We start from the raw sequence: 18308 nt of genomic DNA on the forward strand, positions 1-18308 counted from the left end.
TCCTATAGATTAATCGGATTGATTTTGTAATCGATGACCAGCCACTAGAAAGCTCATGCTAGCTCCTTAGCCTAGCCAAAGCCATCGCATGCCGAATTCTTTGACACGAATCGTCCGATAAGCTGTTCGTCGCGAGGCAGAGCTGAATGTGCCGCATGCCTCGCGCTTTACTTTCGCATTTATTCATCGCCCTCATAAATGCGGCGACAATGCTTCTCGCTGCCGACGGCGCGTTTCGATGTGCACCGCGCTACAACACCGCGCCCTCCTGCTTGAATTTGGCGCCGCGGCGTTCTGAAAGCTGAAAGGAGGCGACGCGCCTCTGTTGCTGTAGCGACGGGGCGCATGCGAGAGATAAGTGCGAAATACCGCTCCGCGCGCACTGTTAACTCCAAATACTCTACTTGTTATTTCGGGCCTTCCTCTTTGCAATGTCGTGTTGTAGATATCAAGAATTTTATGTCGCTCTGCGCTCTGCTGTGTTAGGAATGGACGTATCGAGATGGCATCAATGATGGCGGCGCCCGGCCCTTTGTTTACAGTGCCAATGTCGCTGCTTTGACTGTGTCTGTGTTTGTCAACTAACTTCAGGAAGTCCATTGGGACGGGTGTCGTTTCGAAGTGAAACGATGTTGGCGTGCAAATGAATTTACCTATTGTTGCATCTGTTCTTGGATTTGGGCGTCGCTTGAAGCGGTGGAAAACTAGAGAACAAACGGCGCGCCTGCCACAACCGATGAGTAGATGCATTTGCTTACAAACACCGTGTCGCTTCAAAACGATGACCGTCGCGTTAGAGAATCGAGCCCCAGCTTTCCTTTTTTTTCAGGAGTGACGTTCGCTGGCCGGAAATTGACGTATATAATGGGGTCCATTCGGCAACGCGCAAGTACACGCCCAGTTTGCTCAAGGCGTGAGTAACCTCGGATAATTTATTTGCGCACGTATCCGTGTCCTTCATTCCGCATATGGGTGGTTGCGCTGGAAAACTGGGCCGACATGCGTTTATAAACGCCGTGCCTCACTTGCGCTGTCTTTGTTGCTCGCATTTTCCGAGTCAAGTTTCGGCGCGGTTCAGTTTAACGCCTCGGTTGGGAAATTCGCACTAAGCCCGGCAGCGCAAACGAAGCTGTCGTCAGAGAGGTGCCTGTAAGAGTGAAACAGAAGTAATGTTCTCTCCCTCCAGAGTCACGTCCTACCTAGCAAATCGAAAGAGCTACTGTGCTAGTTGTTGCGATAAGACGGTCAAGCTCCAAGAGACTAAACACACGACGCCAATTCCGTATCGATCTGCTTGTTGCAATTGCGAATTGTCAAGCCGTTGTCAAAGCACCCCTGTCCCGCACAGCGGCTTGTAGAATAAGCTTTGTGACTTCGCAAAACTGAAGTGGCTTGGTGTGTCGTGTTTCATATTTGCAGGCATTAGTCTCGCCAGTGAACCCCTGAGCTGCTGGGACGAAAAGATTGTGTTCAAGAAGCTCACCATCTGCATTCTGGCCTGGCCACAATCTTCGAGTCCGTTATGCATGACCGAGCAGTCTACTCATCTCCTCTCCACTGTCTCATCTGGTCCTACCAAGTGTTTGAGCCTCGATGTGCCATCTGCTGAGGAATGTGCCAGCTGGTCACCCAGAAAGAAGGCCACTCATAAATATTTGTTGTTGTGTAACAAGTGAGGTTCTAGCAACATTTGGTACTACCAAGAGGTTCTTCTAAATTCATCAGTGCTTGAGCTGCTCTCTGATTGTTACAAACTGCTCTATTGTTTCCCATTGTTGGTCATCCTTGTTCAGTGTCCTTCATTTTGCCTGCTAATGCTGCTGTGGTTGTCTTCTCACAGATGTCTGATGTGCTCAACTGTTGCTATTTGGACGTGTTTCAATGATGTACTTAGGTCGTGTATAAAGAATGCCATGGGTCAATGATAAATTTTTACTCGATATGGTACTTTATAAGTGAAGCATGGCAGAAATTTCATTCATTTGTCATTGCGTAGGTATTTGTAATCCAGCTTCTAGAATTTAATTTCTTATAGCCTAAAAGGACACTTCGGGCAGTTATAAACGTTGCCTTTTAAAATTTGTAAGCTAGGTTTTCAGCATATATGAGTGATTTACACCCATTTCTTAATGAAGAAATTGCGGTCAAAGGGGCTGTCTTCCCGGCACTACTTGCAAGCTGAATTGCTGATATTGACCGTGACGACACACTGGAAAGACCTCGGGTAAATTTCATGGGGTGCTAGCTTGTTTAACGTGCAGTGAAGAAATGCAAAAGTACATGGACACCTCGTGAAGCAGTGAATGCAAACGCATTAATGTGCCGTTGCAAAATGTGGCCACTCATTGTAACTTCCCGTGCATTTTTTCTTTCCCCATGTACGCACTGGCCGTGCACCATCTGTTGGGACATTGCTATATGAATGCAGGTTTCAGTAGATGCTGCATGAAGGCACTGCTGTCAAACACCGAGCATAGCGGGCATTTTGCACAACGCATTCACTGGCTGCACTCTTAGTTGTGTGCGTGTCTAACATTTTGGAGGCTCTAGGTTTGATTCCCAGCCACATCCACAGTTGCTCAATTTTTTTTTACTCGGTAGCTTTACTTTATGTATGGGAGCTTTGGTGAGAAAAACGCCATCAATTTGAGCACTCCTTCACCTTTTGACGTTCTCTGAGATGCTGGCATTTCTTTTGTGTGTGCAAACCATCCTTCAGCAACATTGTGCACTGTCTCTATCACAGCGATACCAGGTGTTGGACCTACCGAATTGACTAATGTCTTTGTATTAAACAGTCCATCCTAAGAAACAAGGAAAAGGCTAAAGCTTTGAAGCCTGACATAGCACGGCAACAGATTTCAAACTAGTATGGCATCATTGGGGTAGTTGATAGGGTCGCTGTGGTCAGTATGTGAAGTTTTATGTTCTGCCATGTGCTAGAAACAAATCGAAACTCTAGATTGCCTAATAATCAGTTAATCACGCGGAAGATACTTTACAGTGCCGCCACAAATAGAGCCAGGGCTAATTTGCTTTGGTGTCCTTTTAGGTGCATTTTGCGAGCAACAGCTTTGTGTTCGCTGATTTTTTGCATGATTGCGTTGGATGGAACCTTACCTGGTTCATTTGTTGATGGTGAATCAGAGACACGATTGTTTCTGGTAGGATCCAAAATAGTCTAAAAAGAATTGGCCCCATTTTTGCTTGGTTCTCTGCAAATGTCAACGAAACACGATGGTCGTCTGTCACCCCTGTAATATAACTCGACTTGCTCCAACCCCTCGCGCTATCCCCGGCCCTCTTGCTGCGGTTCCGATGAGTTAAATAGAGGTTTATTCATTGCAATTCAATTTTCCTGCCTTGTCACAGCTCACGCCCATCTTCTGGGACAGCTAACACCCTTTTTATTTTTTGTTCATTGCCCTGCCTAGAACAGCATGAACGCGAGCTCTGTTCTTTTGTGCTTGGTTTTATCTCGCACATGCTGATTTATTTCTGCGTCAGTTTTAATGCACTGGTTCTTTTCCCCAGATATTAAAAAAAAAACCGAGGTCTATTGTTATTTCAAAGAACATGGGTCCTGCCGTGTAAATATTTACATTGTGGCTTGAATGTGCCTGAGGTTTCCTTTGTGACAAATAATGAGGGCGTGTGTAGATGTAGTTGTAGTTGTAACCGGTAGATGTAGTTGTTTGGAGCAGTTATGTCGACACATACTTTTTCCTGACGAATGTATTCAACTATGGCCAGAAGGCTGAGTCGAGGGCCAGACGGGCAGACCGGAAGTTAGCTGTTCAAGTAGCCTAAGAAAGACTTATAATCTTCAAAGCCTCGTTGCTGGTGCACTGCCACTGTGTCAGCGGAAGGGGTTCCAGTTTGTTCCCTCTCTCTTTGCTGCAGGCTCCTCTGCCTCTCCCTCTTCCCTGAATGGCCACAGGGTGCAGCACGACCCCCAGCCGGGTCGCCGGCTGCTGCGCTGCCCCCAGTGCAGCTTCATGACAGCGCGCCCAAGCCATCTGAAGATCCACCAGCGCATCCACTCGGGTGAGAGACCCTTCCGTTGCCTCCTGTGCTCCGGGGCCTTTGCCCAGAAGTCCCACCTGGTGAGCCATGTGCGCAGCCACACGGGCAAGAGGCCCGCACGGGGCACCTTGGGTATTCAATTTGGCGGTATTGGTGACACCGTGGTGATATGTTTATAGGTGGAGGATAAGAAACCGCGAATGGTGGCCGTAGGAGCCTTGGTCAAGCTCCGGCCGATGGGCTCTCTGTCTGTTTACCAGGCAGAGAGCTCCGGGACCTCTTTAGCCATCAGAGTAAAGCAGGAGAAGAAAGAACCCCCGTCCCGTACTTTTTTCCTATGCCATATCTTAAATCGAAAACCCCCCAAAACATGATCGGACCAGCACCGGAGACTTATTTCTGCTCTTTCCAGCAATTACTTTTCCAAAGCCAGATAACTACCACAGCTTCCTGATAATTGAATCTGTTGAAAAGGAAAAGCCTGCTGCCTCACCGTCCGTGTTCTTGATCCTATTGTTCATAGCAGGAATAATCGGAGGGTCCTACAGAGCAAGGAAATAGAGAACGGGAGAACTGTATGTGGAGGCAACAAATGTTGTGAGCCAGACTCGCATTGTAGGTCTTGACATCAGGGTCACACCCCACCGCAGCCTTAACGGCTCACAGGGCGTGATCAGATCCTGACCTAATGAACAAAACCGAATTTGATCTGCTCGAGGGCTTCGAAGTCAGGGCATAACAGCAGTGAAGTGTGTAACCATTCGCAGAGAAAACAAAGATTTCCGTACCAAACACCTGATCTTAACCTTTGACCGGTCAACGCTCCCGCAATTCATCAATGCGAGATTCATTAGATCTCCAGTTCGGCCATACATTCATAACTCGTGGCGCTGTTTTAAGTGCCAGGGATTTAGGCATGGTACCACCGTATAATTCAGAATACAGTTAAACCTCGATATAACGAAGTCGTACTTGGGGCCGCAAATTTCGTTAAATCGAGAATTTCGTAAAATCGAGGTTTCAATTTTACAGTTCATTTAACCAGTTATTGGGGTTTTAACACTTTGGCCCTCGCCAGGCAACAACTGCTATGTAGTTACCTCTTCACTTAAAGCGAAATTTGTACTAAAACTGGCTGCGAAAATTGTGTGAATTGAGAGTTTCAACACTTGGGCAATGGAATTCGGATAGCCGACGGTAGTTCATGTGTCATCGTAAAACCGGTGCTTTTTCCGCAACGCCTCATTAAATATGATAGCAGACTAGGTTTCCACTTTTTCTTTTTTCATTTCGGTCACTACTAAATGCCGCTGTTAGTCAGTTGAACCCGCGTCCATGTCCCGTGAACTTCACCCCGCCGAGGTGCTCGTTCGAAGTTACGCCTCTTTTCGTCCATTCAGTGGTAGGCTTAGGCGCGGCGGGCCAATAGCGGAAGGCTGCTATGAAACTTTCGAAAGACTTTTTTCATGTACAAGGGCTCCGCAGTATGGGCACGTGATTCAACCACAACACTCGAGATAAAACCATGATTGCGAGTTGAGCGGAGTACACGCGGACCGCTTCACTGTGTGGAGCAGCGCTTACGTGATCCGGAAAGCGGAAAGCTTACATTAAAAATCTTCCGGCCAAATTCGATTAAGCAATTACTTTTATGCCCACTGAGCCCTTACGAAACTGATTTCTCCGCACCGCAGCTGTCTAATGAACGCTGGTGAAACGAAGATGACCACGTTCAAAGAGAGCAATTTATTGCCACCAGCACTCGATGTTCAAGCCGTAGTGAAGAAGTCCGTAAGCAGTGCTTGGCGTTTCTTGACCAGGGCGGGCTTTACGTGACGCTCGTATGCTGACAGCGCTAACAAGGTCTTAAACATTCGTGTGCACCTGCGTGCCTCCGCAGAACATCGATGGCATCCATCACACTTCGGTGGCTGTCAGTTTCACCGAGCTTCCTCAGGCTCTTGTTCGGAACACTTTTCTTTCTCTTGGAGTGCTCATGCTGCTTACAAGACTCACCTAACGATGCACGAACAAAATATTAATTTGGTTATCAGCGAGCACAACCTAGCGCAGCAGCACCGTGAGCAATGACGCGTAGAAAAAAAAAAGCTTGAAGTAGGCTTCGGTAGCCTAAGCATAGAGGGCGCTGGCGTAGGCAACGATGGAGACGTCAAAATAGTGGGTGCACTATTAAACCGTCTATGACCGCTAGCGGTTTGTGCAGCTTCGTTCTTCGCTTTTAATTGTTGTTAACCGTAGATTTCACCGCTTTTCTTTCATTTTAGCCTTCAAGAGTCAATTTGAGTACTGAATTTTTTCGATGTAGGGCCTGAGAGGCAAAATAAAACGTGCCTCGACCGGAATTTCGTTCTTCCTTTCTTGCCGTGACTTCGTTAAATCGAAAGCGCCGCACAAAATTACTTCGTAAAATCGAGACAAAAATACATGCATTTAGCAAAATTTTGTTAGAAAACTTGAAAAAATTCGTTATATCGCGAATTTCGTTAAATCGAGGTTCGTTATATCGAGGTTCAACTGTATAGGTCAAGCCGGAATGTAGGCCGACCCCCTTACTTTGCAACCCAGAAATTGAAAAGAAAAACATTACATGCGCAACATCATTTCATTGAGGCTGCAAGCGCTTTTTTCGTCTCAGGTTATTCGTTAGAGCTGTGGGAAATCTTGTAGGATGACTGCTTCTGTCTGGCTGCCTGCCACACAGTCAGTCTACTTAGGTGCAGTCGGGAGAACAGCTTATGAAGCACCTCTTAAACACTCGCACAACCATGTCAGCAGAATGCGAGCGCCAAGCATAGAACGACCATGAGCAGATCGTCACGAGCCAGTCTGTGCAGGCAGCCAGCTGGCGTCTTGGGGTTGTCTCCGACCATCCATTTGTAGATACGTTGCACGATGCTTGTGGACAAGAGTCGCCACCTTGTCTTTAATTAAAGGGGTCCTGAGATGGATTTCAAAGTGTTTTTGTTTGTGTCAGAAATCTACTCTATAGTTCTTGTAGAGCAAGTCCAAAAATAGTACCGTACTTACCTAGGCCGAAAAATCTCATGCGCGCTAGAATCAGATACGAAACAGAAACTTCCGAAACGGCGGAAATTTTGTCCCTCCATCGCCATCTCAACATGGCGCCAAAGCTTTTTGCAACGATTTTTCAGACGCAGGAAGCCTAGGCGCCCAGGCTTTTCTATCGGCATTCACACAAATCGTCAAATCGTTCCACTTGCGCGTTTGATAACAGCAATGGTAGCAGTGGCTCCCACGCGTTCAAAACGAGCGGTCGGCTGAAGCATGCGCCTTTGGAGAAGCTTGCGGGATCGGCATGCGAGGTGTGGGCCACGATCCCATCGACCACGGTTGAACGTTCGTTCAGAAGTGTGGCATTGCAAAAGCTCTTGACAGCACCGAGGACGAGATGTTGTGGTCAGAGGAGAGCTATGAGGAGTGAGATGAGTGAGATTACTTCGGGAAATAAATCGCCCGTTTCTCTTGCATTTGTTTTCTCTGGGTCACAAAGTTCCGTGCGCGTTACAATCCGAGGGGCAAGTTTTTTTCGGTTTTTGGCCAGGAAAATCGGGTGCATGTTACAATCGGATAAGTACGGTAAGCATATTCACTCACGCTAACAAAAGTTATTACTCTGGTGAGAGAACTATTTGTTGGCTCGGCGGCTTGCAATGACGTAGAAGTCCGACCTTGTCCGAGGCGAAGTGCTCATTTCATAATTGGCTGCCGGAATTCTCTTCTATGTCCGTGATTTTTGACGGCGCCAGTTCTACCCGCTGGTTTACAACGTTGTCGTTACCGTGGTTACTTCAGCGCGTGGGTCACGCATGAGATGACGACGCCCACGCCCCCTATTTTTTAAGCTACCTTTTCAGTCCTTACGGACTTTGAGCAGGAGGTACTGGTGATTGCGGAAGTTGACTTTGCATGTGCGAGAGTTTCCGTGAACAGCAACTTACTTTTACCGTCTCCACATAGCGATACAGTGGCTAGAAATTCTACTGACTGTAATATGTAATAGCGAGCTCCTGCACCAGCGAAATGTACGCTCGCGCCTTGATTAGATTACCGTAAAGTTCCGAGACAACGCCCTCTCCGAAACATCGCCCACCTCCTTTTACAGGTGAAATATATGAGTGAACAAAATAAACCGAATCATCTCTTCATGTGTAGATGTGGTCACTTATTCGTCCTTTCCGTGCTTGACCTGAAAGTTCGCCCGTCAGGAATTTTTTCTTGATATCTCCGCAGTTTTGGTTGGCGGTTCAGCCACCTTTCCGTAGTTTTTCGCGCCTGACTCGAAATTTCGCCCATCTCATATTTTTCACTTGATATCTCTGTACTTTGGGTGGGTGTTCTTTCGCAACTTTACCGTACAGCAAATGCACTGTGCTCCGTGCTTCATACAAGTAATACCGTACAGCAAATGCACTGTGCTCAGTGCTTCATACAAGTAATCTTAGTTGTAGTTGTTTATTACATTCTTGCTAAATGATGATCAGGAGTAGGATAAATGACAATTTTTCCCTACTCCAGCCTACCACGCTTCCAATGGTTCAGATGCGTTTATGAACTAGCATAGCTCTTTTATGCTTTTAAAATTGTGTTGGGCAAGGTAGTATAGGCAACTGCAGAATTATTACAATATATCTTACTAATTTTATATCGAAATATTTGTGGAGGTGTGAATTCTGGTTAATGCAATACTTGGTGCTAATCGTTCCCACTAGATGGCAGTGCCAATGTCATGTTTTATAAAGACGCATAGAGCTCTGTGGGGCTATAACGAATATGAAGTAGTGAGAGGAATGTGGAAAGGAGCAATGTTTCCGGGTCTCACATTTGCGAATGCTGTACTCTGCTTAAAATCAGACATTCTATTAGGCCTTGAAGTGAACCGGAGAATGGTAGATTGTTTGGGCTTAGGCGCACGTGGAAAAAACTAACGAAGCAGTACAGGGAGATATGGGCTGGGCGTTGTTTGAAGTTCGAGAAGCACAGAGTAAAATATGTTTTGACATGGGGTTGAGAGCAATGGATCAACGAAGGTGGGCAGCTAAGGTTTTTAGGTACCTATACTTGAAAAGCGTGGACACGCAGTGGTTAAGGAAGACTACAAGGCTAACGATGAAATACGGAAAGAACAGTGGAGAATCCAAAACAGCCAAGGTAACCAAAAGGAGGCAAGGCAAATTGAAGCGAATAAATGGAGAGAAAAAATGGGAGCTAAAAACGCCTTTGAGATGTACAGGGCCGAGAAATTGAACATCAGAAAGGAAAATTTCTACTGTAATTCTCAGGCCAGTATGCTTTTTGAGGCTAAAGCAGGTTGCGAACTAAGAGGTTTGTGGGGAAGTATTCACAAAATGATGCGATATGCGTGGTCTGCGGAAAAGAAACAAACTATGCGGCACATAGTGTTAGAATGTCAAGGTATCTATCTAAATCTACATGAGGGAAATATTCGGCTTCCAGAAGCCCTAGGATTTAAGGGTAGCGCAGGGGAAGTTAACTTCAAGGCTGTCGAGGCGACGAAAAGATCATTTGCTTTGAGACGAGTTCGCCAGATGTGGCTACTTGGCAGCCAGTAAGCTGGAATGCAGAAACCGCGGAGTGCAATCCTTTTATTTTTAGCGGCAAACAGCTACTCTTGCTTCAATTAACCCTTTCAGAGTCACAAACGTACATGTACGTCCTCTGCAAGCACCTTCAAAATGGTCAATAACGGACATGTACATCATCGCTTGTATGTTTAAAAACCGCGCCTTTTTCACCAACTTCTCTTGCTTGGCATGTGCTGCCACCATGCTAAAATACGTCAAATTATTTTCATGCGTCGATGGCTCTTCTTTTTTTTTTTGTGATTTACTTCAGCGGCGTGCCGGCTATCACTTGCGCATCCAGTAACGAGGGGGCGCGCTGGGTATTGCCCACCGGATACACGGGCGCCTCTCGCTTCTTGCGCCTGCCACAGACCAAGGGTGCCTGCAAAACTGATGAAGCTCTTTTCTCCTTTTTTTGTATTTTTTAGGAGCAGTGCGCCATCTATTGCTCGGCAATCCGGCCGCGCGTGCGTGCGGGCACAGCAGTCGGTTTTAATATCGTCCTCCGGGCGCTTCCCACTTTTTGCACCCGTGAAACTGATGTATATCTGATTTTGATTCACCCAAAAGGTGCCGACTTGTTACTCTCTCTTTTTTATTTAGAATTTTTCTTGTGTTACTCATGAATAAACCACATGTATTAACAACACAAACAATTTTTTTTTGTCACTTTATGGTCACCATAACAAAATTACAATAATTTTTTCTCGAAAGCGATTCACCTGAAGAATTTAAATCAGCAATAAAAAAAATCGACCCTGGGGGGTCGCATTTGACAAAAAAATTCGACCCTCAAAGAATTAACACGGTAAACGGTAAAGCGCACTAAGGACACTTGGCAACACGGTTCATTCAGACGGCCGGGCGCACCAAACTACTCTTTCCTGCGATCGTGACATCATGGAAAGCAATGAAATGAAACTCTTTGGCAGGAGTCTAAGAGTAAGGCAGGAGCTGTCATTACGGGATGCGCATGCATCCCCTTTTCGCGACCGGCGCAGAGAATCAGCTGCGACAGCGTTTGGGCTTGAACTGATTTATTTAGCCCGCGTGAGCGCACTTGAGCGTGCGCCTCGTGATCACGAGCAATGCCCGGCGTCGTTTAAGCGCTGTGTGAGGAGCTCCCACCTTCGTTGTCGGCGTGGTGCTCCCTTGGCGCGCCGTTCGTTACAGCCTCATAACTGAAACGCCGAGGCTACGCTCGAAACACAGATGGTGCAAAGAATCCTTTCAGGTACAGCATCCAAGAAAACAAATGCAATTGATGAAACTGTTACACCAGACACGGAGCGCTGAGCGATCTCTCTGCGGGTGTCGTTGCTCCTGCGCTCACTGTATCCTTCCACCGAGAACGGAGGAGCATCAAGCCCGATTTAGGCGCGGTGTGTAAGTGCTTTACACTCAAGTACAAAACAAATATGTGCTACTGTGCAAACGCGCACACTCAAAAAAGATGTTTTTGTAGCTTTCTGATGTTTTTACGCTCGTAAAAAATTGCTTAAATCAAGGGCGCACTAGCATGTCACGATTAGTTCAAGAAATAGCCGTTGCACTCCGATACCATCGACCCCCCAAAAAAGCCCCATCTCAGGGGCCCTTCAAGTTCCAGGTGCACAGCTCGGCACCCACAAAGTGAGGTCTTCCAAGGGTTGCATACTTATAGCTGCCCCTTAAGCTTACGCTACTAGCGTGCATTCTTTTCGGTGACACTGAACTGGTGGTAGTCGTACACATTGCCGTTAGCTTGGGCATGCTATGGGACGTTTCTTTTAAATGCGGTGGTCAAACTGGCGCCAAGTGCCTGAATTTCTCTTGAGCGAGAAGAAAATAACACACACTCACATAGCATAAGCTCACTGACAATGAGAGAACCAGAAGGGAGCAACAAAACAAAGATGGGGGCACGTCGAATTGATGCTTGTGGCGATGGTGCCTTTGCGGTTTGAATGGGCCCAATGGGCTGCGTGGTTGCCAGGTAACTAATGTTAGGCCAATGACTGTATATAGGTCGAAGGGTGGCTTTCTGGCAAATTTTAGGGGAAAAAATCTCGACTTTTTTCCCATCGTATATGGTAACTCCTGCTGTGGCCAACTCACCTGCACAATATACGCCCAGCATGACCACCCATCTGAAAACTTCATCGCAAACCTTCATCTGTTCCAACTGCCTGGTACCCCATGTTGCCTACTATCGAACATGCATGGGTGATACAGCTGCGCATATTGCGCTGTTTTTATACAGGTGCATTCTCCTGCTCCAAGCCACTCCAAAGGCATGAAGATTGTAAAACATGCATCTAACTGCTCCAAAACAGTCTGAAAAGCCAGGATTTCATCGCTCATGTCACTTAAAGGAGCCATGAAGAGAAAATGCAAGTTGGTTTTATTCGAAAGATTTTGTGTTTTACAGTGCCCCCAGCGCTTGTCCGGATACAAACGGTGCTTTATTCACTGAGAAATTAAACAATTTAGGTTAAAATTTTGATTTTCCCGCTCAATCGTGCGTTTTCGTGGTCCCAAATGACATCACAGGAACCGACCGCTCTGCAGCCTAGAGTACCTTCATTCACGCATCCGCCGTACAGGGTAGAGACACGTATACGCTGGCGCCGCCATTTTCGGTTGCTCGCTCGCCGCGGAAGCAAGTCATTGTGTCAAAGCCGCGCTAAAATTATCACCGCAACGCGGTTTACTGAAGAAGTTTGAATCATATTGTCTGTTTCGCGTTGCTAGGTCTCGTGGGAAACGAAAAAAATAACGCGTTGAGCCCGTTGGCCCAATTGCGGCGGCACGGGACCGTTCAAAGGTTGTCTCCACCCTGTACAGCGGTGTTGGTTTGTTCCCGCGTTTCTTTACGTTCCGTAACCTAGATGGCGCCACCATACCGTGGCAAGCGTTTGGTTTGTTTTTGCCCGCATTTAAACCTGGCTTGTTTTTGTTCTGGGAGAAAATATTCGTTCCCTGAAACAGTGCTCGCACGACAAATGGGATCGCGTAAGACACCGTTGCTTGCGTCAATCGGCCAGTGTCGTCTGAGACAACCCCAAGCCCCGTAGTGCTGCGCAGCTAAATCAAGCATGCTGTGCGCAGTACGAACAGCAGAACGCATCAGTACTTCTATGTTTACATGTGTTTTTGTAACTTCCACTGTTTGTCCCATCATTCTTATTGCTTTGTAAAGAATGTGCCCTAAATTTAAGCGGAAATCGCTCGTTTGTCTAGTTTGTAAGCTCTACCTAATTTGCGTCTGCTTCTGCCAGCCTCCGCCAATCGCAGAGCTTAGCTCATGTGGCATCATAGGTTCTGTTGCGGGAAATGAGCTGGTGGGTCGCATGACCATTCCCGTTTTTCCTAATTATGTACAGTCTAATCCCGCTACAACGAAGTCCGCTTCAACGAAATTTCCACTTCAACGAAATATTTCCAATTCCCCGTCAGCTAGCCATAGAAGTCAATGCAACAAAGTCCTCGCCACAACGAACCATTTGTCTGGCTTGCTTTCGCTTCAACGAAATTTTCGATGAATTGGGCTGGGTTTGAACAATTATTTAACAATAAAATAAGCATAGCGCTAGCTATCTGTAACTTTTTAAACATTCAGGACGCTTAGTTTCACTGAAAACATGCACGGTGCACCCACACTACCCACACCGCCACCCAAAACAAAAAAAAAAACTCATAGGCGGACGCCATTGTTTGATGGTGATAACGATGTGGCTGGCCGTCTTTACATGAGGCACAGGCCCGGTTCGCCAAGCCGGAGCTACAGCCAATCTGTATCCAATATTTCAAATGCACGAATGTGCTCCGCTGCTGGCGCGGCGCCGTCATGTATGCGTTGTGACTCGTGAGCAGCTATCCTTGCCGTTTTCCTTCTACCATTCTTCATAGCCAAGAGCAAAAACCATGTTTGCGTGTTTGTGCTTGAAGCCAAGTCATCCTATCATAGTCGCGAGCGCGCGGTCCTGTTTAATGCAAGCGCGTGTGTCTTGCCTGCCAAGGTCAGTAGCTGCCGTGCCCTGTCAGAGGATAAGATAACGGCACTGCTCCTGCCACAAGCGAGAGGTGGCTTCCGGAGAGAGGGCTTCGCACGGCCTAGCAGCTATCTGCAAGTAATCAGCTCGGTGGGCACGCCTTGTTGTGCAGCAATACGTTTTGCGCCTGCATTTCTTCACCCCCCTCCGTAACGCGTTCTTTGCGTGCAGTGAACACAGATAACCATTGGTATGTTTGTTATCCGAATAAACATGACGTTATTGCGCGTCACTCCTTTCTAAACATTGTTTTTTTTTCTGCCAATGATGCGGAAACATACGGGGCTATTTTTCGGACCTTTCCGTGGTGTGTTGGGGCGGATTTCGCCTGAGCGAATTTTCGCTTCAACGAAATTTTTTGAGCGTCCCGTCAATTTCGTTGTAGCGGGATTCGACTGTAGCTTATTTGAGCGAAGTTTACGTTAAAAGTGGTGTCAGTATGATTCTAACGAGACAATCTTTTGAATGAACCAAACTTGTGTTTTCTCTTCATGGCTCCTTTAAGGGGGGAAAGATGCTGACTTGAGAGCACGATTTTCGAAGCAGCCCCAATAAAGGTAACGCTGTTTTTATTGGTCTGACAAATTGGTTAATCAATCAATCAATCGATGCCCTAAAAATCGTTTTTTCCTAAGTCGCATTTTTGGATTGCACGTTTTATATTCTGTGCATTCCCAAAGTGGCCCTGTCGAGAACTATCGGAAAAGTTCCCCACAAAATAACTTCAGTCAGCTGAGGTGACAAACTATTTGCACAAGTTGACAAAAAAAAATTGCAATTTTGGGAGCACTGTATCTCCCCAAAACACCACAACTGGCATGGGTGCATTGCCAGAGCCCTTGTCTTCCCCTTTTCTGTTGCCTTGAAACAGAGGTATGGTGGGGGAGGGGAGAACACTAGCTACTAAAGTGCAATTGACTCTGTGGCTGGTTTCACCAACACGTCCTTTCCGATCGCCGCAAAGTGGCTACTGCATAGTTGGGACGCTCAGGGCGCCTCGCCACTCTTTTCCCTTGTTTAGGTTACACGGGCGGCTGTGTTGTTTGTTTTATTCGTTGCGGTACTGAACAGTGATGTTACCGTGGCGATGATGCTTGCGAACGTGTGCCGGACTACGGGAAGTCGCGCGGCTCAAAAAACAGGAGTTCATCGAAAATGCTGCAGTGCCCACCACTTTGCCGTGGTTCAACATCGAGTGTGGAATGTGGGGCATGCGTGTATAGTCACGGCTTGGAGCTAATTTTACAGCTCATTAAACTTTGGTGGCACCAGTGGCCAGGACCCATTCCAAACACCCATATCAAACACCCCTGAACTCTTTCGATACCGCAGGAAAATTGACCGATTTTTAGGGGTCAAAGAAAGCATTTTTTTTGCTAAAAAATTGGTGAGGCACTAATTAGGAACACAAAATGCAGATTATTTAATGCCCTCTACAATAACACCAATTTTTTTTAATGTTTTCATTCATCATACTTGCGAAAAAAATATCAAAATCAAAATTTTGTCCAGTTGTCGAAGAGAGTTTCATTTCATTTCATGTATTTCCGCCATAAAGGCCTGAAGGCATTAGACATACAAGGTATGATTTCCAGCTCAACCATGAACACAAACAGCAGAAAAAACAAGAAGAACAGAGTGGCACAAAAAGTGTTGCAATAAACACGAAGGCAAAAAACGGCTCCAAAAAAAAGTAATCTACATGGGAATAGGTTTGCGGCATTCACTCGGATTGCGACTTGTGACTGTTCAGTTTATTTTGGAAGGTTTGGGGGTTGCCGCAAGTGACTATGTTATCAGGCAGGTTGTTCCATAGTCTTATTCCATTGGGAAAAGAGTTGTTCATTGGCTGAGGTGCGGCCGTTGATTGGTGCTATAGGGTGGCTGTGGTTAATGTGGGATGAAGTTCTGTGTGATGGTTCCAAGAGGGCGAGCCGTGATTGTGGGCGATAGAAAAAAGTGTGGATCAGGCAGAGCCGACAAAATATTCGACGAGATTCAAGTGACGGCAGGTTCAATGATTCTTTTAGTGCGGTGACACTGATATTGTTAGAGTACTGGGAGCAAATAAAACGGGTGGCGCGGTTTTGGATTCGTTCTAGATCATTATACTCGGTGACAACTTAAGAATGGCACCCGAAGTTGCCGCTGTGCCTTATCACCGTAGCCGGATGTTTCTCCGCGCGACGCAAGTAGGGCGTTACTGGGAATATTTTGAACATGGCGTGAGCCGTTTCCGTGATTTTTTGGACTTAATATGCTGATAAACGACTCCAGTGATGACAAACAAACTGCGTGAGACAAGGCAGACGATATCATGCATTCATAGCAAACCCCTTTCAAAACGCGCGCGCACTGACGTCACGGGTCCGGCGCTTTGGCGGAGTGATGCACTCCATGAGGTTGTGCCGTTCTTGAGTTGTAACCGAGTATAGTAAGATATGTTTACCCAGGGGTGCCAAATTGAACAGGCATACTCGAGTTTCAGTCTCACAAACGTTTGGTAAGCTAACATTTTAATATCTGGCGAGGCTAATTTCAGGTTACGGCGCAAGTATCCCAGTGTGCGTGAGGCTTCAGAACAGATAGTTTGTATATGAGTTGCACATGGAAGTGACAATGATATATGCAATCCGAGGTATTTGTATGAAGATGTAGAGCTAATCGGAACTGAATCATCGCTGTAGGGAAAATGTGCTGTGCTGCATTTGCGGGCGAACGACATTGCTTTACATTTTGTTAGGTTTAACAGCATGAGTGATTTGTTACACCAGGTTGCAATCAGTTGTAGATCTTTTTGAAGAGCAGTGCTGTTGTCTGGATTACAGATGGGGGAGTATAAAACGCAGTCATCTGCGAAGTCTCAACCTGGTTGATATGTTAGTAGGCGAGTCATTAAGGTAAATTAGAAACAGGAGAGGGGAGAGGCAGGCACCCTGGGGGACGCCCGACGTTACATCAGAGAGAGGAGAGTTGTAGTTATTTGTGCTTCTGTATTGCCTTCGGTTTTTTGAGAAGTTTCCGATCCAAGGAATAATGTTGAAAGGGATTCCAGGTTATGCAACTTAAAATTATTGGTTATGGGTAACACGGTCGAATGCTTTTGAAAAATCTAAAAATATGGCATCTGTTTGAATGCTTTCGTCCATGAAGTGTTGTATATCGTGCGTGAATTCCGCCAGCTGCGTTTCGCATGACAAAAGTTTTCGGAAGCTGTGTTGGTGATGATAGAAAAAATTGATGGATTCTAGATGGGCCATTAAACTTGACGCAATGATGTGTTTGAGCAGTATGGATGCGATGCTGGGGTTGGAAATAGGACGATAGTTTGCTGGCAGAGCACAATTGCCTGATTTGAAAATTGGTATAATCTGAGTTTTCTTCCAGTCGTCAGGGACGTCTCCTGTTTGTAGTGATTGGGTAAAGGTCAAGTGAAATATTCGGCTTGAGACTGATGCGGTGTTGTTCAGCAATTTACTATTTATCTTGTCGCACCCGGCTGCGGATGAAAATTTGAGGTCATTGGTCAGATTATATATCCCTTCAAGGCTGATTTCGATTTCTGGCGTTGTTACAGAGGCATGATTGGGCAATGTTTTGGTGTCATTATGGTTATCAGGGGAAAATACTTGATGAGAAGTGGTTATTTAAAGCAGAAGCACAGTGGGAGGGGTCGATTGGGTCTCCATGAGTGTTAACAAGATCTCTTTGATTAGATGGATGCGTCGGGGAGAGCATGCGCCAGAATTTGTTACGATTTGTTTGAAGAACTGATAACAGGTCATTGGATAAGAATTTGGTTTTTTAAGTTCATTTAGGTATTGTTTAGCGAATGATCGGTAGCGTTCTTATGCTGCGGGTCATTGGCTTAGGTGAGCGTTTTTGTAGAGGCATTTTTTTTTCCCTTACATAGCAATTTTAGTTGTTTGCTAGACCATTGGCAGTTAGTATCGGATTTAATAAGAATAGTAGGGATCTATCTGTTTTTAAAGTTGAGCATCATTGTTTTAAAAAGTTCCTAGTTAGCGTTGACACGGCCGATGTAGGTATGTGTTCCTAAAGTTATCCAAGAAATTGGTTAGGTCGTCATTAAGGGCATCAAAATTTCCTCCCCTGTTCTGTGATTATCTTCTGTGTAGGTGATTTCTTTCTCAGTGGTGCGGCTTTGCAAATATGGATTAGGTTGTGGTCACTGACACCTGTAAGGGTATTAACGGTTTTTATGTTCTCCGGGCACGAGGTCAGTAGAAGGTCGAGGGTATTGTTGCCCCCGGTAGGGCACATTATGGTCTGGTGAAGATCAAAGTCGAGTACAGTGTTCAAAAATTTTTGTTCGTAGACGGAGACCCGTTCGACACTGAAAGCAACAGCCAGCTGATTAATGGATAATTGAAGTCTGCGAATAGAAATACCAGCACCTTGGGGTATTTATTTGTTACTGCAGTGTGGGCATTGGCGGATCCAGAGGGGGGTCCGGATGTCCTGACCCCTCCCTTAATTTTTGAACTTATACCCCCAATACGATGACTCCTCAGGTAGTAGAAAAAGTCTAGTTAACGATTTTTGATATTTCTTAAATTTTTCCTTTTCCGAAATATTTGCAAATAAAAAAGACTCCTCCTCC

General features: G+C 46.1%; 1 protein-coding gene and 1 long non-coding RNA gene across 2 annotated transcripts in view; both read left to right on the plus strand.

The window, feature by feature from the left end:
- Positions 1 to 357: 357 nt before the first annotated feature.
- On the plus strand, positions 358 to 2145 carry LOC144166334 (uncharacterized). Its single transcript, XR_013321644.1, has 3 exons — positions 358 to 740; positions 830 to 913; positions 1420 to 2145. It is a non-coding gene; the product is annotated as an uncharacterized LOC144166334 (long non-coding RNA).
- Positions 2146 to 2630: 485 nt separating this feature from the next.
- Positions 2631 to 18308, plus strand: part of LOC144166322 (uncharacterized) — a 67633-nt gene continuing 51955 nt past the window's right edge. Inside the window, exon 1 of the mRNA XM_077695848.1 lies at positions 2631 to 4047. Coding sequence (XP_077551974.1) covers positions 3999 to 4047 — 49 coding nt within the window. The 5' untranslated portion in view covers positions 2631 to 3998. The remainder of the gene's footprint in view (positions 4048 to 18308) is intronic.

This window comes from Haemaphysalis longicornis, unplaced genomic scaffold (assembly GCF_048455015.1).
Source record: "Haemaphysalis longicornis isolate Haplotype H1 unplaced genomic scaffold, Haemaphysalis longicornis Haplotype H1 scaffold_169, whole genome shotgun sequence".
Taxonomy (NCBI): Eukaryota; Metazoa; Arthropoda; class Arachnida; order Ixodida; family Ixodidae; genus Haemaphysalis; species Haemaphysalis longicornis.